Source organism: Taudactylus pleione, unplaced genomic scaffold (assembly GCF_031769625.1).
Source record: "Taudactylus pleione unplaced genomic scaffold, aTauple2 ptg000201l, whole genome shotgun sequence".
Taxonomy (NCBI): Eukaryota; Metazoa; Chordata; class Amphibia; order Anura; family Myobatrachidae; genus Taudactylus; species Taudactylus pleione.
In genome coordinates, this window is record NW_028284603.1 from 30,755,174 (window position 1) to 30,779,754 (window position 24,581).

Below are 24,581 nucleotides of genomic sequence, written 5' to 3' on the forward strand. Positions count from 1 at the left end.
ATGGATCTTACTTGGGCAAGCTATTGATTCAAGGAATCCTGTACTCTAAGGGGTCAGCTTCCTCCGTGGCACCTAGATGGGCGCTATGATTTCGTTCCTGGAGAGCAGAAAGTGTCTCTGGAGGCTCTCCCCTCCTCCAGTGAAGTTCTCTTTGGCCCCAAACTGGTGAAGATTGTAGCCACGGTAGCAGCATCCAAAATGGATTTTTTTTCCCTTGGCAGCTCTGAGGTCCAATGGCGTCTCCTTTTGCTCTCTTTTCGCCCTCAGGGCAAGGCAAGGAGGTCAGTGCTCTTCTAGAGTAAAGGGATCTTCTTCCAAAAGCCCCATATCCAGAGTTTATCAGGCCGCTGCCAATCCTCTAAACCAGCCAATAAGCCTGTGGCATAACTGGGTGGGTACTTACCTGGTATTTTCCAGTGTAGGTGGCCATCACCGGTGTTTCGCCAACATCTGGCTGAAAACAACCTCGGACGCCTGGGTAAGGAGCATATTGTCCCAGGGTTTTTCTTTGACCTTTCAGAAACTCCCTCCAGTTATTTTCCAATGGGTTGCCAGTCAGACTTCCATCAGAACTCTTGGCCTCAGATGTAATAGTTTGAATTCCCCTTTCCCAGAGGGGGACAGGTTTCTAATCAAATCTGTTTCTGGTTCCAAAGCCAGATGGCTCTTTCCAGCCCATCCTCAGTCTGTTTCCCAGGGTTCAAAGTCTCTTCACTCCATCCGTGTGATTACATGGACTTCTTGGACATTCAGGATGCATACTTACATGTACCTATGCGGGAGGTTAATCAGCAGTTTCTCCAGTTCACAGTACTGGGGGGGCCACTTCCAATTTTGGGCCTTGCCCTTTGGACTGTAGACAGCACCTTGAGTGTTCATAAAGGTCATGGCCATGATGGCGAACAACTTTTGTTGCCAATTAATCAGAATCCTGCCATACCTAGATGACCCTTATAGGTCTGGACATTTTTCAGGAGCACCTGTCTTGTCCTGGACTTGTTGTAGTCACACAGGTGGCTTATCAATTGTCGCAAGTCCAGCTTGAATCCATCTCGGGAAATGCTCCATTTGAGTGCTCTCCTATACTCCAGAGTTGAGGGTTTTCCTTCTCAGGGACAAGCTGACATCCCTTCAATCACTCATCAAGCTATTTCTCCAACAGCGCGAGAGTCTGTACTCTTCTTTATGCAAGTTCTGGGAAACCTGGTCTCCACCTTAGACATTGAGGAATATGCACAATTCCATTCCCGGACTCTAGAATTAGAACTTCTGCAGAGGTGTAACTGCTCCCCCTGCTTCTCAAATCCTAGACACTCGTTCTATCCAGATAGGTCCAACATTCTCTCCTGTGATGGCTCCAGTTGTTGCATTTCAACAAAGGTCACCCATTCCTGATCCAGAATTCTGTTCTTCTAACCATGGACGCCGGCCTGTGTGGCTGTGGAGTAGTCGCTGACCTTCACACTTCAGGGCAGATGGACGATTTAGAAGGCGAGCCTACCAATCAATATTCTCGAGCGTTGAGCAGTCCAACGCAGTATGTCAAGCGAGGCCCTTCCTTCAACACAGAGCAGTAAAGGTGCAATCAGACAATGAGATAGTGGTTGTTTACATAAACAATCAAGCTGGTACCAATAGTTGCGGAGCCCTGAAAAGTCAGTCACATACTCCATTGGGCGGAATGCTTCCTCCCTGCCCTCTTGGCGTTCTATATTCCGTAAGTCCAAAATTGTGATGCATTCATGATATTCACTCGGGCAGGTGGTCTCTGCATCCCAACTTTTTCCAGATGCTGATCTGTTCCTGGGGACTAACGAACATCGTCTTGATGGCCTCCTGGCACAACCACAAACTGCCTTGCTACGGCTCCCACTCCAGGGACCCAGGAGTCGTCTTTGTGGACGCGCTTGCGCTACCGTGGAAATTTCCACTAGTGTATCTTTCCTCCGATTGCTCTTATGCAGAACTTAAGCAAGTTGAAGCAGGAAGGCATCACTGCCATTCTCATCGCTCCGGACTAGCCACTGAGGGCCTAGTACGCAAACCTTCTCAGTCTGTCAGTTTCGCCTCCCCATCCGGCTGAATATTGTCCCCCAGAGCCTGTGCCTTCATCTTGACCTCAGCCAACTGGCTTTGACTGGGTGGCTACTGAAACCTCGATCCTAAAAGCAAAATGTTTCTCAAATTCTGTTATCTGGACTATGCTCTGCACCCGAAAACCTTCTTTGGCGAAAATATCGTGTATGGCGGACATATTTTGAGTGGTGTTCTCCCCATAGTCGCGATCTTCTGTTTCGTCATTCTAGACTTTCTTCCAGACTAGGTTTGGATCTGGGACTTCGTCTTGCTTCCCTGAAGTGTCGGCCCTCTGTCTTATTTTAACGCAGGATAGCTAGTCTACCTGATATTCAAACCTTCCTGCAAAGAGTCCTCCACATTCAAAACCCCCTTTCGTCACTCCGGTAACTCTGTGGGACCTGACCTTTGTATTTTAGGGCTCTACAAAAATCCTTCTTTGAACTATTGGATTCCATTTATCTGTTTGGCCGAAGTGGATAATTGGGTTTTCTTCTGGCTTTTGCTTCAGCCTGCAGAATCTGACTTGGGTGCATTGTCTCACTGTGCACCTTTCCTTGTACAGAGAACAGCCCGGTCACGATGGAACACAAGTCTGGACTATCTCCCGAAGGTAGTTTCAACCAGGAGATTGTAAGGGAAGGGATTGTGGTACCTTCCCTTACAACTTCCTTATTCTACAGATCCAATGTTGAATGTAGTCCAGTTCCTTTGCACTTAAGTTGATTGGACCAAGGATATTCGGAAGTCCAGACTTTTTTCATTCTTTGATTTCAACAGACGTGACTGGCCGCTTCCAAGCAAACTGACTTTGTTACTGTTTACAATTAGTCACGCCTATCTTTGGGCAAAAAAGCAGATCCTGCCCTTGGTGACTGCTCAATTCACTAGGTCTGTGGGTGCCTCTTATGTGGCTTGGCGCCTCTGCGGAGCAGCTCTGTAAGGCTGCTACCTGGTACTCTGCCAATACTTTTATAAAATTTTACAGCTTTGGCACCTTCGCCTCTGCAGACGCGGCTTTTGTGTGTTGGGTACAGGAGTGAAACCTCCCTTGAAGGGACAGCTTTGGGACGTCCCAGTGTTCCCCATTGCATGAAAGGGAAAAAGGATTTTAGAGCTAAATAAAAAAAAAAAATCCCCTGTCTTCTGAGTCCATGAGTGATACTGGGTGCACACCCTCACGCCCCCGGCTGGCTTGGGGTTTCACGGTTCAGGCTTCTTATTCCGAGACAGTTGGTGCCTGAATGTCTGCCTATGTATCGGTCTTCTCCTCTCCTTCGTTCCTGTTCCTTGAACTTAATAACTTGCTCCCCACGCTTCAGGTGGGGTATAGTGGAGGAGAAGCCTGTGCTGCTTGAAAAGTTAACTCCTTGGTGCCCAGGCTGCTGCAGCTCATCCTATAACTACTTTCCCAGTGTCCCCCAAAAAAGACTTTACAGGTAAGGCAAAAATCCCCTTTTATCAGGGTTAAACTAAATTGACATGCTTATGTGTGGTATATATCTTTTTAGACTGGCAGGCTCACACTAATGCCGTCTTTGACCTTGCCTGGGTGCCTGGAGAGCACAAGCTGGTAAGTAAAATCTGCAGGATTTTTTTTATTTTTGTATAACTTTTGAAATCATCCTGATCCAAAGTTAACATTTTGGATATGTTTTTCATATATGCTTTATCCTATATCCGTATTTGCCCATTATTTTAATGATGAAAAATGTCTAATGATTGAATTTTTTATTAATGAAAGTTTTTGTAACGAAGAGCAATGTTTTGTTTGTAGCCATATAGGGCTGCAAAGGAAAATATGCGGCTTGGCATAAATTCTGGCGACGTTTCAGGCACATTGCAGGCATCGCCCTTAATATAATTGACCCCCAAAATGTGTGAAGTGAAGAGGTCTTGTGTGAGAATGAAGCATGTTACAATGTCATCTGTGATGTTCAGGTTACAGCTTCTGGCGATCAGACTGCAAAGATCTTTGATGTGAAGGCCGGGGAGCTCATCGGAGAATGCAGAGGGCATCAATGTAGCCTGAAGTCTGTTGCTTTCTCAAAGTATGAAAAGGGTATGGCATTTCTTGTCCTATTCACACCTTAATCCTACTAAAACAATCTCTGTCCAATCTACTGAAGAGCTTATTTAATGTATTTAAGCTGGCTACACGCGTAAAGATTTTCTGTCCAACCATCCAACTAGTTGATTGGTTGGAATGAAAATCTGGTAAGGTATGAAAGCAAATGATGATCAGTAATTTGCTCCTAAATGCCAGAAAGCAGATGAAAATGGTCGTTCAGACAAGCTTGTTAAAAGTTTGATCTAAACAATTTAAGTTTTTGTCCATTTTCTGGCGTTTGGGAGCAAATTGCTGATTGTCATTTGCTTTCATACCTTACCAGATTTTCATTCCAACCAATCAATTAGTTGGATGGTTGGACAGAAAAAATCTTTACGTGTGTATGTAGCATTAGTATAAGCATCAGATAAAAAATCCTGCATTGTAGTAGACAGTACATGAAGTCTTAGTACAGTTCTTTGTGTGGTATGTTTCAATTAATTTGACGTGGGTAACTGGCTTCATAACCAGTGTATAACACGACTTGAAGTGTTTTAGGGTATGGTGTGACCAGGGTCTGGGAGGGATAGGCTAGGGTAAGTTTTCTAAAGAGCACATGTTGACCCTTATATATTTCCCCATGCACAGCTGTGTTCAGCACTGGAGGTAGAGACGGTAACATTATGCTCTGGGATATGCGATGCAGCAAGAAAGGTGAGTACTGCATCCTTGTTACACTTCTTCCCTAATAATTCTGATTTGTACCATCAAAAACATTTCTGCTATATAGTAATAAATGTATATCGTGGTCTGCTAACAATCCTCTGTATTAGTGACACCAGAAGGCTTTGCAACACCCTACACGGGTAAAATAAGAAATTGCACTAGTACAGACATTATATATAGAGGAGGAGGAGTATAGATGGGTAGGGCAGAGGTTGGGAAATTACTAAGAAGAGTGGTAGGCTTGAATGAGTTGAGTGTTGAGGAGATATATAGATAGAGATAGAGATAGATAGATAGATATATATATATATATATATATATATATATATATATATATATATATATATATATATATATCTCTGAGATATATATATATATATATATATATATATATATGTGGCGCACAAAGCTCATAAACAATGTATGTGATAAAATCAAAGAAAATTGTGAATTAAAGTGAACACCATAAATAGTTTAAAAAACACTCCCTATTTAAGGTGGCTGCCGCGCCTTCCAATGTGTGATCTATTCAAAAAATCACCAAAATAATATAAATAAAAAGGGGTGAAGGAGCGGCGCCTTCAGTGTACCAGTTTTTTACAGCAGGAGATTTTAGACCAAGTCCATAAGTTCCAAATAAACAGTATGTCCTTGCAGTGTCTTCGTGTAAATCCCACAATATGAATCTAAAAAAAGACACAGAAACAAAACAAACATAGTGTAGTCTGAAATAATATATATATATATATATATATATATATATATATACATACATTCAGTATGTGGTGACGTGCAAAAGTAGTGACGTTAATAAAAATAACCAGGTGTTCGAAACACTCCACTCGTGTTAAGAGACTAAGCTCCAGCACCCAGAATATATAAAATAGCCTTGTACCAGCTGTTACTTGTCTTAAATCAGGGTAACAGGTATCTTTCTTTCAATCCTTCTCTAGGTCTAGGGACTGAGTCCAAATGCACATGCAAATATAGCAAAAAAGGGAGAGCCTGCAATAGTGTAATAAGTTTAACAAATACACTTTAATGAAGACATCATAAAAACTCGTACAATATAAAGTCAAAAGGGCTTATCTGTCCAACCATGTGGAGGTATAACAGGAGGTCCTGCTACGTACTGCTCAACGCATTTCGTCCCTCTGTGGTCTCTGGGGACTTCCTCAGGAGTGAATACAGCAATAGGGATACTCTATCTCAAGTACACATATTTATACCCATACTAATAGTGATTACCATGATTATTTATTACAGCTGTTGAACAAGCGTCCAGGGGCGCCTGTATGTACCTGCGTGGGAGTTCCAAGTTCTCGCGCGACCTAGGAGTTAAGGTCAAAGCTCCAAGTCCCACAGTCTATGCGGCGACAGCTACAAATGCCCGGACTAATGCTCCGTGCTTGTCATACACCCACGTTCAGTACGAGCGGGGTGGAATGGCACTTTTAGCTATAGGAAACGGAGTTACTAGAGCCATCTGTTAGCGGCGGCCATATTTCCGTGGACAAAGGCGGTCGCCATTTTGGGTAAGTCTTAGGAGATTATATTGTTGCTGGGCAACCCGGCTCCCCAAGGCTATTCAGATAGGTCTATGACAAGCTGAGATATAGATTATATATAGTGTAGTGTTTCGAACACCTGGATATTTTATTAATGTCACTACTTTGGCACGTCAGCACATACTGAATGTGTCTATATATATATATATATATATATATATATATATATATATATATATATATATATATATATATATAATTTTATAAATTTCATAAATTTCAGACTACACTATGGCCCTCATTCAGAGCCACTCGCAAACAGCAGTACGCTCGTTGCGTTCCGATGTTGAATAACCGCGCATGCGTCGGTGTAACAGTGCGCATGTGCGTACGGCAGATTGCGAGCTTTTTTTGGTCTCGTTCGTCAAATAGCGTACAGGAAGTGACATGTCAAATGTGATTGACAGAACAGGGCGTTTTTGGGTGTTGACGGGGGTGGAGATGGAAAAACGCAGGCATGGCGAGGCGTTTTTGGGGCGTACATACATTAGCAAATGCGAGCGTAAAATGTGTTCGGACCGACTCATACGTCACTGGATGATCCTCTTTCCCTTCAAAATGCTCGCACAGCTTAGGGTCTGGATTACTCGACCACATTGGCGATGGCCTTCTCCTCCGTCCCGGGACTCCACGATGTTGTTGCGATTAATCGCGGGAGGGCTGAAAAGCAATTAGTGTTGGATTGAAAACCGGCTTGGTATGTGTTTTGAAATCAGTTTTTTGGGATAGCACAAAACCGTACGCAGGTGGAAATCAGAGCTGCTAATGTCAGGATGACACAATCAATTTGCGTACATTTGTGGGGGTTTATTTTGCCCTCAATTTGGTGGTTAGGGCCTATTGTAACAATAATGTCATCATGTTTTAATTTTCGCACCATTTTATTTTTGCCTCTTGAATTTACCTCGTTATATGATTTTTTAAACGTTCGTTAAAGAGCCCATTTTTTTTTTTTTCCCAGTTTTTGCCTTTTGGTGCAGGATTAAATTTAACCCATTTGTACAATAATTTCACAATCCAATGTCAGATTTTTTGTTTCAATTTATTGCTCAAACAAAATAAAAAAAAATAAAAAATTTGGGAACATCTTTTTTTGGCAAAGATATGTCCCAAATCAAACAAATTGGCCCAACATAACTGTTGACATAAACATACAAAAAAAATTTAAAAACATTTCACAAGAAAGGAATATGAGCCAAGCACAGAAGGATTGTGGGAAAAGTCACCATTGCTGTCATCGTTTTTTTCACCCGTTTGGATGGGGGAGGGAGGGCGCCAGACCGGGTCCGGGATATCATCGGGCTGGCCTGTCCAGAGGCAGATGTTGTGGCCTCTGGACTAGGCACAGGGCTAGGCACATTTGGAGGATTGGCTGATGTTGTGCCAGAGGTGGAGGATCCTGATGTTCCGGCAGGAAGGGAGGTCGGCTCCACCATGTGCTGGCGAATGAGCTGCTCCAGGGCATTGGCGATGCGGATGTTGGCCCTGGTATTTTCCGCCAGGGCCTGACCAATGGTCACGTTGGCCGCAGCATTTTGCTCCAGGGCCTCAGCCACCCGTAGCAGACTGGCGTCCATCCTCTGCAGAATCTCCGTATGGAAATCCGATTTGAAATTGAGTTCTGTGAGGAGGGACACTGCCTGCGAGGGGGATTGCCCTGGACTGGCTTCTGCAGGGTCCTCAGCCGGATGTACTGGTTCCTCCCCTGCCGAGCCAGCAGAAATTCGGCGGCCAAGGCTCCCCTCTGGAGCAGACTCATCCGCCTGTGTCTCTGTTAGGAAAAAAGAGAAAAGCCTCACATTAGAATCTACATATTGGCACAATAACATTTCAGAGTTGATGACATCAAAAGATTTACCTGGGACAACATGAGGAGCCGCAAAGTCTGGCATGTCCGTATCCATGTTGGACACGCCAAACACCTCCACAGGCTGCACACACCCCTGTGCAAGCTCTTCTAAATCGGTCAACTCCAATGACACAGGGGTGGGACCCCCACCTGTCCCCCTTGCATGCCTAGCCCTGTCCGCGAGTTTTTGCTTTAGGCGATATTTGAAGTCGCCCCATCTGTGGGAAAAAATGGAAGCCATTATCCTTTTGTTTAAAATGGTGTTTGTTTTTAGGGGGGGCAAGTGTTTACTTACCGCCGTTTGACATCCCGGGCTAGACGGACATAATCACCCACCCTATTGACAGCAGCGGCTACCTCTTCCCACATTCTCCCCTTCTGGCTTAGACTCATATTCCTGTCTGCCTGTGGCAGGATGTCCACACACTTCTGTATCAAAACCTCCATCTCCTTTCTTGTGAAATGTGGCTGCCTTTTTTTTTTGGCAGCTTTGGCCGGAATACTGGGCCCAGCAGCCTCTTCCATGTCATCCTCCTCACCTATTTGTGTAAATATTCAGATTTCACAAAATCACAACTTGCCCAATCTTATGTTTCAAATTAATCATTGATACAAAATGCATGAAAGACATACCGCCTGACTCTTGGGCATTGTTTCCCTGGTCTGTCGCCATGTCTGAGGTCCAATCAAGAAATACCCCAGAATTTTAATGTGTTTTCGTGACGTATTTATACATGCGTCCTTATTTTGCGGCCGCATCATTGATTGTGCGTTCCTATGATCCCTCCTTAATTTGTGCGGGAAACGAAACACTATTTATGGCTTGGTGTGTCTCGAGTCGAGGTGGCGTTTTTGGATTGTTGGAGGTTACCTTGGCTGGAGTTTATTGTTTGCGTATAAAGGAGTTGGCGGTTGGAGATTATTTTGTTTGGTAGATTTGCGTTTTTATTTTCCGTTCTTTTTTTTGTTTTTTATTTTTTTTACCTCGTTTCTTGATTTGGTAAGTTTTGTGAAGTCTAACTTTTGATCAATTGTTGTTTCATTGTGTTTCTTCATTTTTGTAAATTTTGGATCCATAATTTCATATATTTTAGCTTTTGATTAATTTCGGACCCAAAGACCTTTTGATTTGGACTCTTATATATTTGCTCTTGGTAAGTCCATTTTTTATCTTGTATTTGTGAACTAATTAGCGCATTTTTCACAGTTTGTATAGTGACTTGTATTTGCGAACTAATTAGCGCATTTTTACTACTTACTATTGGGACTTGTATTTGCGAACTAATTAGCGCATTTTTACTACTTACTATTGGGACTTGTATTTGCGAACTAATTAGCGCATTTTTACTACTTACTATTGGGACTTGTATTTGCAAACTAATTAGCGCATTTTTACTACTTACTATTGGGACTTGTATTTGCAAACTAATTAGCGCATTTTTACTACTTACTATTGGGACTTTTGAGGTTGCCCTTTCGCTTTTTGGGCAAACATTTCAACCCATTTTGATGTACTGTGTGCAATGTCGTTTTGCTCTTTTGCCAAATGTGTGTTTCGCATATTTTAAGTTTGGTCTAGCACAAAATTTAGAAACAAAAATGCACAGAGTGAAATTTTTCTAATAATTTTTGTGATTAATTTCAGTTTGGACGGATCATGACAATACCCCGGCATGTAAGCAGCAATGGATGGTATCATCAAGCTAAGTTGTTTTGAATTTTCTTTTGGGGTGGGTCCAAAGCCTTACATTACAATCTTGCCATTTCAGGTTGATCTAGGGCGGATTGTTCTGGCCATGCTCCCGGAAGCCGACCAACCTCAATCTCGTCCCAGGCGTAGGCATCGTAGGCGTGCAAGGCCCCAGATATTTCGAACACGTGTCACCCTTTTTGGAATGCCCGATGATGAGGTTTTAAGACGCTACCGTCTTCCTCCCAAAATCATCATAGACACTCTCTCATTAATAGAGAGTGATCTTGAGCGGCAAATTGACAGTCCTACAGCAATACCACCACTTACGCAATTTATGGCGGTGTTACATTTCTGTGCCTCAGGATCGTTTCAAACAACGGTGGGAATAGTGGCAGGCATCTCACAATCCTCCTTTTCCCGGATCCTGAGGGCAGTGATGGAGGCACTTTTCAAGCACCTCCATCATTTTATTCAAATGCCTTTGGATATGGGTGCCCTTAGTGTGGCCAAGGCCAATTTTTACCAAATAGCTGGCTTCCCACACATCATAGGGGTTGTGGATGGTACTCACATACCACTTCAGCCTCCAGCACAGCTGGAGGCCATATTTCGAAACAGGAAACACTATCACTCCCTGAATGTAATGGTGGTATGTGATGCCTCCCTCCAGATCCTGTCCCTGAATGCAAAATTACCAGGAAGTGCACATGACTCCTTCGTCGTCCGGCAATCAGGGATATGGCACAAATTAAACAACCTACAAGCTGGTGATGCGTGGCTTCTGGGTAAGTGTAGACCTTTAGTACATAACAATGATAAGCTTGATACACAGTGATCCTGATGTTGTCTATTCTTTTTCACAGGAGACAGTGAATACCCTTGCATGCCCTGGCTGCTCACTCCTTACTTGGCTCCCACACCAGGTCCACAAAGTGAGTTTAATACCGCACTTACAGCCACCAGGCAAGTGGTGGAGCGCTGTATCGGCCTTTTAAAAGGCCGATTCAGATGCCTCCACCGCTCTGGTGGCGAGCTCATGTATTTGCCGGATATGGTTTCGAAAATTGTGGTCCTGTGTGGGATCTTTCACAACATCGCCATAAGGAGTGGTGTTCCAATGCAGCCAGAGGATGCCTTACCTGAGGATGGCCCCCCCGAGGTTGGTCGGAGGTCAGTATGTGGGGGGGCCATACGCGATGATGTGGTGGCCCGATATTTTAGGTAATTATTGATCAAACAGCAGTGTGTATACCCAATGTGTTACGGTTTTTTAACGTTCATTTTTTTTTATATTAATTCTTGCACCATCTTCTGTTTGTTTGCATAATCTTTGGCACTCCCATGATGACTACTTCCTGCTCCCCTTCAAAAACCTTTCTGTGGAAACTTAGGGAATATATTCTGACACCAATATTGCAACGCCATATTTGTGAAATCATGTGGGCATGGACCTTCGTCAACCAGTTCTTGATTTGTTGTGTTTGTTTAGTGTTTTTGGTATGTGGAGTTTTTCTGATTATCACTGTGTGTTTTGTTTGTGAGTGACCACTTTGTATTTTGATTTCTGTTGTGAATAAATATTTGGAGAGTGTAATTTGTTTCCTTTTTGGGCACGTTAGAAGCAAGTGTAAACAAAATCCCAAACGTTAATTTTACCTAAGGGGTAACCCAGTAATGAAGCAAGTGGAGCTAAAATGTAATATGTTTTCGGGGTACTAACCAACACAACAAGGAATCGTGTACAATCAGTTGCCTTCGTAAGATTGTCCTAAGCAGTTTGGCCACCAAATAGGAACCTGAAAAATGGTGTAAACTATCATGTTGACCACCACAAAAAAGGAAAATGACATTGGTACTGGGAGGTGTTTCTTGTGCCTGTTTGCATTCAAAATACAACACACAATCTGTAGTGAGTTTCTGGGGCAAACCTTGCTTGAAGAGTCTACTTATGTCAGTGTAAAGAATCTTGGATTTACTCCAAATGCATGAGACAGAGCTTGATTTTAAACAGATTTATTAAGAAACAATTTAAAAAAAAAAAAAAAAAAAAAATTAATTCCGAAGGAGGACCAACAGATGGTCAAGGCCCTGCATTAGCCCGGTGACCTGCTCCCGCATACGGCCCACACAATTCACAATCTGTTCCCGACGCCTCTGTTCCTCTGTGGGTGACAAAAGTTTGGGGATTAATAAATCGATAATGAAGCAACATTGTAAAAAAACAAAAAACAAGCAAACACAAACTTACAAGCTTGTGGGCCAAAAATAAATTACACGGATAAAACCCAGAACCCCAAAATGTCGTATGCCAAAAATACAAGGGCCCTAAAAAAAGGCACACAGGTGTGATATGTGTATGGTGACATCAGCAGGAACAGGTAAAGACAACCCCCAAAAATACCCTAAGGCGAAAAAAAGAAAAAAAAAATGGGGACGACACATGATTACATACAAACAGTTTGGGGTGTCCAAAATAAACTTTAAAAACATACCCTTCTCCAAAACGAGAGAGCCAGAAGCCACTCCCTGGACCACCTCGGAGGTGGCTACATTCCCCAACCCGAGGGGCAAGGTGTTTTCGCCATCCTGGGAGGGGGTATTTGGAGGAGGGACGGATGGAGGAGAGGGGGAATTGGGCTGGAGGGGAAGTAGGCCAGAAATTTCGGCCACAGGGTCTGGGGAGGAGGGGGTAATAGAGGAATTGGGGGTTGGAGAGAGGGGCCGGGACCGGCGTCTTGTGTGGCGATGCCGCAGTAGTGTTTGCTGTGCCCCTAAAAAATGACCAAAAAATTGTTGTTAGTTTCAACAGGAAACAAAATAAAAAAAAAAAAAAACACAATAGGACAGACATGAAAACATGCACATGCAGATATGACTACAATGACACAATAGGACAGACATGAAAACATGCACATGCAGATATGACTACAATGACACAATAGGACAGACATGAAAACATGCACATGCAGATATGACTACAATGACTCAATAGGACAGACATGAAAACATGCACATGCAGATATGACTACAATGACTCAATAGGACAGACATGAAAACATGCACACGCAGTTAGGGCCCACAAGATAAACTTGAAAACCACAGTCCAGAACACTTACTTTCCGCAATCTGCATGCGAAAGCATGCCAGCAAGCGGGGCGTCCGCCGGTGCAGGTCCGACCACCTGCGCTCCAGCTGGCCAATATGTCGGCGTGAGCCGAAGGAGCGCAGGCGTCGACGTACCTCCGCATATGCGGAACGCTTGCGCCTGTTGGAGATGGGTGGAGGCTGACTGGTGATCCTCCTGTCCATCACCTCCGTCAGCACCAGCAGTTCGCGCCTGGTGAATGCGGCGGATCTCATGATGGCAATGGTGTTTTTTTGACAAAATATTTTTAATAAAGCACCACAAAAAAATTTGATTGGCTAATGTATTTGGGAAATTAACAGGACAAATTCTATTGGTTAGTGTATGAGTCATGTGTTCGACAGGGCCACAAATCTCTTGAGAGTTATGATAGGCTTGATGCAGTGACATGCGTAAGCAAATTTAAATAAAGAAATGAACCACAGAAAAATTGTGGGGAGACAAACAAATAGAACAATTGTTTACTTGGGGCTAACATGTCTTTGGAACAATAAAAGCGAAGGTTTCAGCCGTACGTATTCTGCGAGCAAATACAAACACGGACAAGATTAAAGTTTATTGCATTGTGTTGAAAAAAAAAAAAAATTAAGCTAATTGATACATTGATTGGCATGATACGATTGAGGGAAGTAGGCCGAAAAAACGAGCAGGTAATCGGAATCTGACAGTCCCACTTCCGGTTTGTACTTGTGCGTGCGTTCCCTTCAAGCCATTTCGGGGATGTACGCTCGCTATTTGGCACGCTCGTTAGTCAGAGGAGGGGTCGCCTGAGTTTGGGGCGGATTTTTAGCTGCGTAGGAAAAAACGAGCGAGTGCTTGAATTTAAATATTTTTTTACGTACGGCGAACGTGCGTACGCCCACTTGCGAGTGGGTCTGAATCAGGGCCTATGTTTGTTTTGTTTCTGTGTCTTTTTTTGAGATTCATATCGTGGGATTTACATGAAGACACTGCAAGGACATACTGTTTATTTGGAACTTATGGACTTGGTCTAAAAACTCCTGCTGTAAAAAACTGGTACACTGAAGGCGCCGCTCCTTCACCCCTTTTTATTTATATTATTTTGGTGATTTTTTGAATAGATCACACATTGGAAGGCGTGGCAGCCACCTTAAATACGGAGTGTTTTTGAAACTATTTATGGTGTTCACTTTAATTCACTATTTTCTTTGATTTTTATCACATACATTGAGCTTTGTGCGCCTCTTGTACCAATCTATATCACGTTTATTTATATTCTTTTGATAAGCGGCAGCACCCTTAGTGCTCTGAGATTAGCACATTAGTGCACAATGAGCTTTTTAAGGAGATATATATAGATATATATATATATATATATATATATATATATATATATATATATAGCTTTCCAGGCGATGGGGCTGGCACTGGAGAAAGCTACGAGGTAAGAATAGTTGTTGTTTGTCATTGGCAGAGTAAAGTGTGCAGGAGGTAGAGAGAAAATTAGTCTGAAGATGTAGAGAGCTTTGTAGTGAGCCAGTGGGGAATAGAGGTTGGTGTTGGAAACATGGGCTTTTATGTCTTTTACAGGGGAAAATATGACCGGATAGGTAGCCCTGGTGGAATAGGGTGCAGGAGGGAATTGTGAATGGAGATGTGATGAATAGACTCTTTGGGGGTGAAGTCGATCTCAAAGTCAACTGTAGTAACGGATGGAGGAAAAAATAAATTGAAGGTAGTGGCAAGGATTAGAGTTTTTCAGGATTAATGTGCCCATATATCAAGTTTTATCATACAAAACAAGTTTTAAAACTAGTTGCCTATGACAAATGGCGCTCAAGACCATACGCTCCCAACTGTAATTTTTCAAATAGATGTCAGGTAGGAGCTGATTGGCTGGAGCACCATTCTCATATGCAATGAGTTTTATCACTAGTTGCGTATGATAAAACTCCTTAATAAGTGGGCTCCTCGATAAGAGACTTAAAATGGGATGGTAAGTGAGTGCAGAGCTGTATGAAGAGAGAATGAATTTGAAGTGGACAAAGTCAGCAAGAGAATGCAATTTTCTCCAGATGTGCTTTGTGTTGTAAGAGCACTTTTGAGAAAGCCGGTCAGAGATGGTTAAGACCACTGTAGACTGCAGCAGAGGTGAGGGCATAGTCATAGGAGGACAGTCTGGCAAGAGCTTGAATAGGAGGTAATGTGAGAGAAGAGCAGCAGCTGGTGGGGTCTATGATGTCAAGATTATGTTGAGTCTGGTTAGCCCCTCAGGAGGAGAAGCATTGGAACAGGAGAGGAGGTTGGTCTGAGTGAAGGGATGGGGGGAGATGTGAAAGTCATAATCTGTACAAAAGTGCTGATGTGGAAGGTGATGTTAGTCCCCTAGGTTGAGAGATGGCAGGTCAGTAGAGGTAGTGGGGAGCCAGGCAGAGCCATTATTGAGGAATTGGGCAACAGGTTCAGGTCAATGACAGATGGTAGCAATGTGAAGGTGGACAGCAGTGGAACAGGCAGACTGAGTGGACCTCGGAGGATGAGGAGAGGGTGTGTTCAAGAGGACGCCGCAATTAGGGCAATGCAGAATCCCACCTCTGTGGGTGTGGGAGACTGAGAGGCCCCCCATATGAGAAGGTGACTGTAGAGGTGGTGGGAGACGGTTGTGTTTTGGTGATCTCTTGAAGAGTAAATACAGTAATCATGGATGATGGTCAGTTTATCGGAAACTGACCTAAAGTTCCAGAGGGCATGTGAAAAGGGGTGGAGGTGAGTGGAGACAAGTGGATGCGGTTAGAGTTGCTGGGGCACTTTGGAAGAACTGGTTTGAGGGGAGAGGCAGGAAAGGCATTTTATGAAGGGGCAATAAGATAGGATAGTTGTAAACGAAAGGAGGAGTATGAGGACAGGAGAATGAAGGAGGGGGATAACTGGAGGAGAGGGGTAAGGGTTGTAGTGGCAAAATGATTGTACTACAGAGTAGAGAGCAGTGAATGAGCTATAATGGGGAAAGAATGAGCTGTGAGGCACAATGAATGAATGAGATGAAGCAAAAGACTGTACAATCCATGTAATTGTTACAAAACTGTACAGGGTAAGCTGGGAATAAGTGCACACACAGTATGCAATGGAAGTACTGATGGTGGGGTAATGCGAATAACTTTAACTTGGTATAAGCAGAACGGTATAAAATACAGGTTGGAGGATTACTAGTGATCAACAGTGGCAGATACCAGACAGTCTTGAGCAGTTCCAATAAAGGTAGGGAGGTCAGTGGATGAAGTACCAAAGAGCCAGTGGAGCAGTTGGGTGACTGCAGCAGGACCAGTGGAGCTCAAACTGTTGTGTTGGCATAAACTCTATAAGGCTACAGGATGTTCAATATAATGTTCTTCGGCAAGCCATTTTAAAGATGTAAAGTAAAAATATGAAATCTTATCCATTTATACCCAATCAAGACTGTACAATTGGTTTGTCTCTGAATAATACTATTTCAGCTTCTGTTTAAAATATTGCCAATGTAGGAGTTACCTGTGAACTTAAAACTCTGTTTCCTTTAGATGGTTTCTATAGGCAAGTGAACCAGATTACAGGGGCTCACAATGCAGCGGACAAACAAACCCCACTGAAAGTGAAGAAGCGAAAGCCGGCTGTAAGAGGACTCGCCCCATCCGTGGTAATTAGCAAACTAGTATAACATCTGCTGTGTAAAGTTGATCATAAGACTGAGCTGTTCCAGTTGGGCATAAACTCCATATCTGGTAATCTACTTGTGGCTCTCCACACCATGGTACTGGAATAAATGTACTGGTTCACATATTTTTATAGTCCAGATTGTTTTTCAGTACAATCTTATTTCTCACTGATGTTCTCCAATGTTCTTCCTGTAGGACACTCAGCAGAGTGTGACTGTGGTGATCTTTCAAGATGAACACACAATAATATCAGCCGGAGCTGTTGATGGGTAAGCAACCCCTGGAAATCTGGTAGGGTGCTCAGACTTTGGCTGATTCAGCTGCTTGGCTCAATTTGTGTGGTGATGGTCCTCTCCTGGAGCTACACATTATTGGACCCTATGCAGGTGTTTGGGCTGTATGTGTCCATCGGTTTTGGCTTTACTGAAAACATACAGCCTGATCAGAAGATGACTGTGCCTAAAGCGGCCTATTTATGAAGCTAAGAAAAGCTGTTACCTTTGAGCTGGGTCTCCAAAAGGAGCCCTAGATTGATGCATTGTGGCACAACTAAATTACGTATGCAGTCCAGTATAGATGTAATGTCTAGGCACAGTTTTTAAACTGTTCAATAGATTTCATCCCTTGATCTGTTTAGTCTCCATGTCTGCTGGTTGGATGCTACTCCTCACCAGAAGGGCAGCACTGTTGTCTGGTCTTAGTTATATTCCCTGTTGTGTAGTGTTTAACTTAGTACCATAGTACCAAAGCTGTGAGTTCAGTTGGATCAGAAGAAGGTATAGTCCTTAATGATGTGTTGGAAAGGCACCAAACCACTATTACTTGGTGAAAATGCCAGACACTTTCATATAGTGCAGGTCAGTCAATTAGCGATCCAATACTTGGCAGAAGTCCCCTCCTTATATAAGAATAATTTCATAATATGGTAGGTAAGTCTGTTTGGCCTACATTAGGTAGAAATATGTTCACTAGCGTATACGAGTTGTATGCAAGTGGCAGTGTGCATGGTTCTTTAATATATTTCGGTATACTGCGCATGCGTCAAAGAAATTGTGAGAAATCGGACTTGAGCACACGGACGGAGAACGCCAATGCGTACGGTTCCAGACTGATCCATCCTTCGATAGACCACACTGTGCGTGAAATGGTCTGTAATTGGAATCAACCATTTCCTATTTTATACAATTGCCCAGGACTGATCCATCTCATCGGAGGGTCATGGGCGTGTCGACCCACTTCAGTGCATATTTGCATTAGATATGGGGTCTGTTTCAGACTGAGCTTTTGCACCCAGCAGGAAAGGCTTCCACATGCAGCCACATGCATTTTTATATAGTAGGCAGCCAGCAGCCGACGTCAGGCGGAAAAGCAGCCGCAGATGTGTCCGGCTCAGAATCCGCCCTGTAGTGTGCTGCAATAGTTGCTAGTAGGTAAATCATGTGCACGCTCTATAATGGGTTTATCCCTGTAACTCATATTACCGGCACCATTTAGTTATTGCCCATGTGTTGTAGGAAGTGGCGCTGAGAACTTATACCATTACTTTCCTTATTACCAGGCTGCTGCAGAATGCTAAATTGTGTTTCCTTCATGCTTTGTAAAATTTCCATTTCACGTCTATAACGTGGCCTTCCTGAATCTTCTCTTCCAGTGTTATCAAAATGTGGGACTTGAGAAAGAATTACACTGCTTACCGACAGGATCCAATGCCTGCCAAATCCTTTCCCTATCCTGGCTGTAGCACACGGAAACTTGGTAGTTATTATTGTATATATCCCTAATGATTCATTTTTCTAAGCTCCTGTGTCACTGGTGAATAGTCATGTTGAGGCCAAGATTTATCAAGGAGTGATACTCATATCAATCGTTACTAATCTTAAATGGTGCTCCAACCAATCAGCTCCTAACTGTCATGTGTTTGAAAAATGAGAGGAGCTGATTGGCTAGAGCACCATTTAAGATTAGGAACGAGTGATAACAAGAATCCCTTGTTGATCAATCTGGACCTAAGTTTTAGAAGCATTTGCAGCTTTTTTTCTGTAAATGAGACTTAAGTGTAGATTCCCTCTGTGTAACAACACTGTCAGTGTGGTTCTGTGGCCATTTAGAGAAGAATGCACAATTACTTCATGCTCAATCTGTCCATTGATGTGAGATTCACATTCCTCACATGTCTTCCTTAGGTTACTCCAGTCTTCTGTTAGACTTCACTGGTACCAGCTTGTTTGCCAGCTGCACTGACGATAATATCTATATGTTTAACATAGCTGGGCTAAAGAGTGATCCTGGTAAGAGGAAATATTTGTTTTTATTTTCTTAGTATTTTGTTAAAGCCCTTTGTTATATAATTTCAGTAGCTTTGTCTGTAGAGGTCTGATTAACATATTACTATTGAATACTTTAGCATATTTTGATTACATTTCTCAGATATGTCTAAGTGGCTTCTCATTAAAGCCAAAATTATATGATTTTAAAACTTAATACACTGGGTTCCCAGGACATAGTGTAAACTTCTATCTTGTTGTTGTGAAACACTGATAACTTTGAAATGTAGTTTGCAGAGGTTCAGCATAATTACCCCTACCAAAACAAAATAACTGTAATCATCACTAAGTAATGATTGAGAGGGGGGAGGCTGTGTGAAATCTGCAGTTCTCTCTGTAGTAAATACATTTTTAATGGGATTCAAAAGCTCTGGGTATTACATGTAGAAGTGAACACAGTGGAAGATTTAGATGACAGAAATTCCTTCTGTTGGGAGTGAGCTCAGTGTGCCGTTTACAGACTTATTTTTCGGCTGTAAATTTAGTAATGAAGGGAATGGAGAGAGAATTCAATTACTTTGTTTATGTAAACCCACATACTCTAATGCGTCTGTTACTATAACTGCAGAACTGAGGGGCACATGCTTCAGCGGACCAGTCGAATGAACGATCAACCAATTTTGGGAAGCCTACATTGGCTGCACAGGAACCAGCTGTTATCACTGGTTCTTCTGGCCAGCGTGTGGGTGGGTCGGTCGTACACAGGAGCAAATGTGACCTATTTGAAATATAGATCGTTCACATCAGCCATGCTGTGATATCTGTGTGTACACGGCCAGTTGCACTGAACAATATATTATTTTGTTGCATGACCGATATATCGTGCAGTGTGCCCAGCATTACTTCTGTCTACTTTGAGCCAATAAATCAATGGGCCACTTATTAATCTTATTAATCTATGTGAGGAAATAAAGTTCACAATTTTATGTTTTATATCTTTTATAACTGCATGTTGTTGCCTGTTTGCAAACTGTATTTTATTTTACAGCTTAACAGTGATTGTTTTCTTTTTTTCTTTTGCCACTTTGAACAGTGTCTGTGTTCAGCGGCCATCAGAACTCTACCTTCTACATTAAGTCCAGCCTCAGTCCTGACGGACAGTTCCTGCTTAGTGGTTCTAGTGACCATAGTGCTTACATCTGGCAGGTAAGTAATTTTATCAGTAGGAACATTCTGCATAGACTGACAGTGAGCACTTTCTGTGACCATATCACTGCTCCCACTTGTCTCGTCTTTGCGTCTGTTTTGGGCCAATTAAGCTTCAAGTTTCGTCTTTTCCATGTGTACGTACTGGTCAATATGAAAACAGCACAGAAAAAATACTTGTATTGAAATGGGGAAATAAGAATTTGAATAAAAAGCAGGTTGTTCTTTTCTCCATCCACTAGGGTTGCTCTTTTTTTTTTTTTTTCTGTGGTCATTGGTTCCAAGATATCGGAAGGCAGAAAAGCTTGGTGTTTGTTATGACATTGTCTATAGAGCACTAATTTCCTGTAACTAAACCAGATTCTTGGCTCCATCTAGCTGCATGTATAGCTAGATGAGAAGTGTGGAGATGCCACACTGGTCAGATATGTTAGGTGGACAAATCTGCACTCTCCAGGACTAGTTCAGATGCAGTGATTGAGTCATTTGAGCAGGATTTCAACATTGTCAGAAGCTACTGAGGCGTTTAGAAATGCATGCCTATGCTTTATTAAGGGTCCCGCCACACTCTAAGTGGAGTCTTACCCCATCAGATACAATCCTTCCTGGCAATGTATGTGTCGAAGTAACTTGTTAGAGCCATAAAATGTGGCACAATAAGCTTTCATAGTCTGTGTTAGGGGTCTTGTCCAGCATACGGAACCAAGAGCTAAAGTACCAACGAAACCGCTACTGACTCATGTTACAGGCTGTGTTTGAAAAATGGCAGCTAGCTGATTGGATGGTACTTTCTCACTCTACTCTCCCCCCCCCAAACGTATGATGATAGAGTTGTAAGGGAAGTAACCTCTATCTGTTCTCTGCATCAGACTTTTCTGTAGATAACTTAGTGGTGATTGCATAGTTTTTTTGTTTCAGGTGTCAAATCCTCAGGCTCCCCCTTTGGTGCTTCAGGGACACAGCCAAGAAGTCACCTCTGTCACTTGGTGTCCATCCGACTTTACCAAGGTGAGAAATTTTGGTTTCACTTTTGATTGGCATTGCTTGCATTGTCTGCTTCAGTAATGCAAATAATGACAGTACAGGTTGAGTATCCCATATCCAAATATTCCGAAATACGGAATATTTGTAGCATGACTGAGATAGTGAAAACTTTGATTTTTGATGGTTCAATGCACACAAACTTTGTTTAAGGCACAAAATTATTAAAAATAAAGTATAAAATTACCTATAGGCTGTGTATAAGGTGTATATGACACATAAATAAATTTCATGTATGTACACAAACTTTGTTTGAGCCACAAAATTATTGAAAATATTGTATAAAATTACTTTCAGGCTGTGTGTATAAGGTGTATATAAATCATAAATGCATTCTGTGTTTAGATTTGGGCCCTATACCTAAGATATTTTAATATGGTATGCAATTATTCCAAAATACGGAATATTCCGATATCCAAAATACCCCTGGTCCCAAGCATTTTGGATATGGGAGACTCAACCTGTATTACACTTTTGCATTCATATGTCCTGTTTTCTGCAACTGTAATTCTGTATATTCTTCTAGTACTTAGGTGAGTCTAAATGTAACATGTCTTGGAAAGTTGTTACTGTCGTCATGTAGGGATCTTTAATGAGGACTTGTGTTGTCTGTGAATCAGCTACTTGACCCGTTAATCTGTAACAAATAATGAACTAACTTTCACTTTTCTGTTGTGCACAAAGTATCCAATTGTTAAAAAAAAGTCAGTGGCTATTTCATATTAAACCACAAGGAATAAATAGATTTAGCTGGTTTACAATTGATAGAGGAGATCGGAGTGATCCAACCTAGACTCCCACATGGTATGTTACCAATTTTGGTGTAATTTAGTTTTGGATGAGGAATAATTGGCTTCCTGTAATCCATAGGACAACTATAAATTGGGCCCAATATGATCTGCCTGCCATGTGTTGTATTTCCAGCACTGATATCCCTAGTTACATAACACCTCTCATTTTTCCTCCCGATCTTACACTCACACTAGTAATGCCCCAGGGATCCTCCATAGGTCACCTAATATGATGATGCATGCTGAGTTGGTGCTTGGTGTATGTTTGAAAGATAACTGTACGGGGTGTTTGGAGACTTTGCAGTTCTTGATAAAGGGTCTGATACAGAGATGGGCACAATTGCAGAGCCGCGCACAAGCAGTTGTGCAGTTCTTTCCATCTAATGCAAATTCAGCAGGAGGTATCTGTAGGTAACAGACACCACCTTGCTGCATCTGTGATCCCAGCACTGCAACAAGATCGCAGTCTGGGATCACATTCGTGACCATCTGTCGCGATGGTTGCACCTTTGGCCAAGCTGTGGTAGCTGACGCTTACCGTAGCCTAACTGGGTCCTGGCAGCTTGCGAGGCCAGGAAATCTGCGTCCACCGACAGGCTCTGGCCTTGTCGAACGCTGCCCGGTAAAGCCCCAGCTCCACCTCCTGAACTCCTTTGCCTATCAATCAGGCTGTGGCTGGGAGCTACTCTTGAGCGGATTCTCAGATGGGCTGCATGTGTGCAGTACACATCCTGTGCATGAGCAGTCCTCTTAACAATCGGATGTGTGCTAACCATCGGGTTACCGTACAACTCTGAATCCGGCCCAAAGGCTATTGAAATATGATTGGGTGGACCTTGCTCCAGAGTAAACCCTACATCTACGTATATAAAGCCATATAATGCGTGCCTTTGATTATCACACTTTGCAGCAGTGTTTTCTGTTTAATGATTGTGCTCTGTGCATTGTGCAGGTTGCCACCTGTTCTGACGATAACACTGTTAGGGTTTGGCGGCTGAAGAGAGGTGATGCCCACGAGGGGACAGAAGAGGACAAAACGAATTGTGTAGGATGGACTCGTCGGAAAAGTGAACACATCTCTGTAGGTGAGGATGCCAAACTTGCAGCTGTCATTTATCCTTCCAGCAGTAGCCTCACTTACAGCTAGGATATTGGGGGGAATAGGCTACAGTACGGGATATATAACATGTACACCCTGCAGTCCTGCCAGGCCGGTTGGGTAGCTTATAACCCACCTGGCCACACATCTGTGTTTGGGCCCAGAATGCCCGTGGACTCTAGCACCTGGTTGGATAATTACATACGCTACTTGTGCTCCATAACACCTATTTCTACTTCAGGGTCCATAAGGTATCCACAGGATACCTTGGGGTATAGGTGTGACGTCAGTGATCGGGCACCAAAGAGTTAAGCTTTCAGCCTCCCAGGATGCACTAGGTCCCCCTCCCATACCCCGCCCCCGAGCCAAGGCATCCCAGTTTCGTTTGGTGCCCGGCCGTAGTCGGAGGCAACTGCTAGAGGGGGGCTTAGAAGAGCCCCTGAAGCTTTTTCTTCATGCAGCTGTGGCTGCACATCTGGATGAACAGCATGGACAGTCAGTCCTGACGTCCATGCTGTCTTCCCTACACCCCGCCGGTACTGATCCGGGGATGCTGGTGGACATCTGGGGTCACAGCTAGCGGTGACCCCAGATGTTCCGGACCATGGCCGGATTCAAGGGGGACAGAGGGTAGCGCTGCGGCGTCCCAGGGGTTAAATGCATGCCAGGGGAGCGCGCCTTCCCTGTCTCACAGCCGGCGCCTCACCCGCTGCACACAGCCCCCTCTGCACTGTGCTGACTGGCCCTGTGTCAGCGCTCCTCCCCCAGGCCAGCCTTCTCTCTGCTCCTCGGTGGCCATCTTTTCTGAAGCATGGTGAACGCTGCTGGAAGCCTGCATTGGAAGCATCGTGGTCTGGGTCCCCCCGCATACCTCTCCTCCGCTGTGGTCAGGTCTGTATATGCAGCGCTGTGTCCTACCAGGCCCTGTGTCTGTGTAGTTGAGTGATCAGCGCTGTTAGTGCAGGAATTGTTATTTCTCTGCATTGTATGTGACTGTGCTAGCGCTGCTGCCTGTAACTTTTTTTCTAAACTGTCAGCTTTATACTGTCCCTGTTTTTTTCTGCTAAGCCTTGCGGTGCGGTGCTGCAGGGTGGTCTCTCGCCTCTTAAATATATAATTGGTGAGAGGGGTCACATACGTGGTGCCATCATGTCTGAAAGTGATTTTCCCCTCCGGCTACAGTGTACTACGTGTAAAGTACCGTTAGCGGAGAGGGAGGGTAGCGCGGAGGGCCTCTGCCGGCAGTGTTTGTCTATGGCGCGGCCTCTTACGGTTACTGCACCGGTACAGGAGCCGCCCTGGGCTTGTTTCGCTCAAGCGCTTACAGCCTTAGTGGGCCAGTTAGCACCGCAGCCCGCGTTTACACCGATGGGTTTGTCCCAGCAGTCAGTGGTGTCGTCACCCATGCAGGGTTTCCCAC

The 24,581-nt window shown here is 43.5% G+C and overlaps 1 protein-coding gene across 1 annotated transcript in view; it reads left to right on the plus strand.

Moving 5' to 3' along the window:
- DTL (denticleless E3 ubiquitin protein ligase adapter) overlaps nt 1-24,581 on the plus strand; it is a 38,099-nt gene that overhangs the window by 5,040 nt on the left and 8,478 nt on the right. The window contains exons 4-13 of the mRNA XM_088477312.1: nt 3,588-3,649; nt 4,018-4,138; nt 4,775-4,840; nt 16,626-16,741; nt 16,956-17,029; nt 18,412-18,515; nt 18,944-19,048; nt 20,118-20,230; nt 21,149-21,238; nt 23,015-23,147. Coding sequence (XP_088333438.1) covers nt 3,588-3,649; nt 4,018-4,138; nt 4,775-4,840; nt 16,626-16,741; nt 16,956-17,029; nt 18,412-18,515; nt 18,944-19,048; nt 20,118-20,230; nt 21,149-21,238; nt 23,015-23,147 — 984 coding nt within the window. The remainder of the gene's footprint in view (nt 1-3,587; nt 3,650-4,017; nt 4,139-4,774; nt 4,841-16,625; nt 16,742-16,955; nt 17,030-18,411; nt 18,516-18,943; nt 19,049-20,117; nt 20,231-21,148; nt 21,239-23,014; nt 23,148-24,581) is intronic.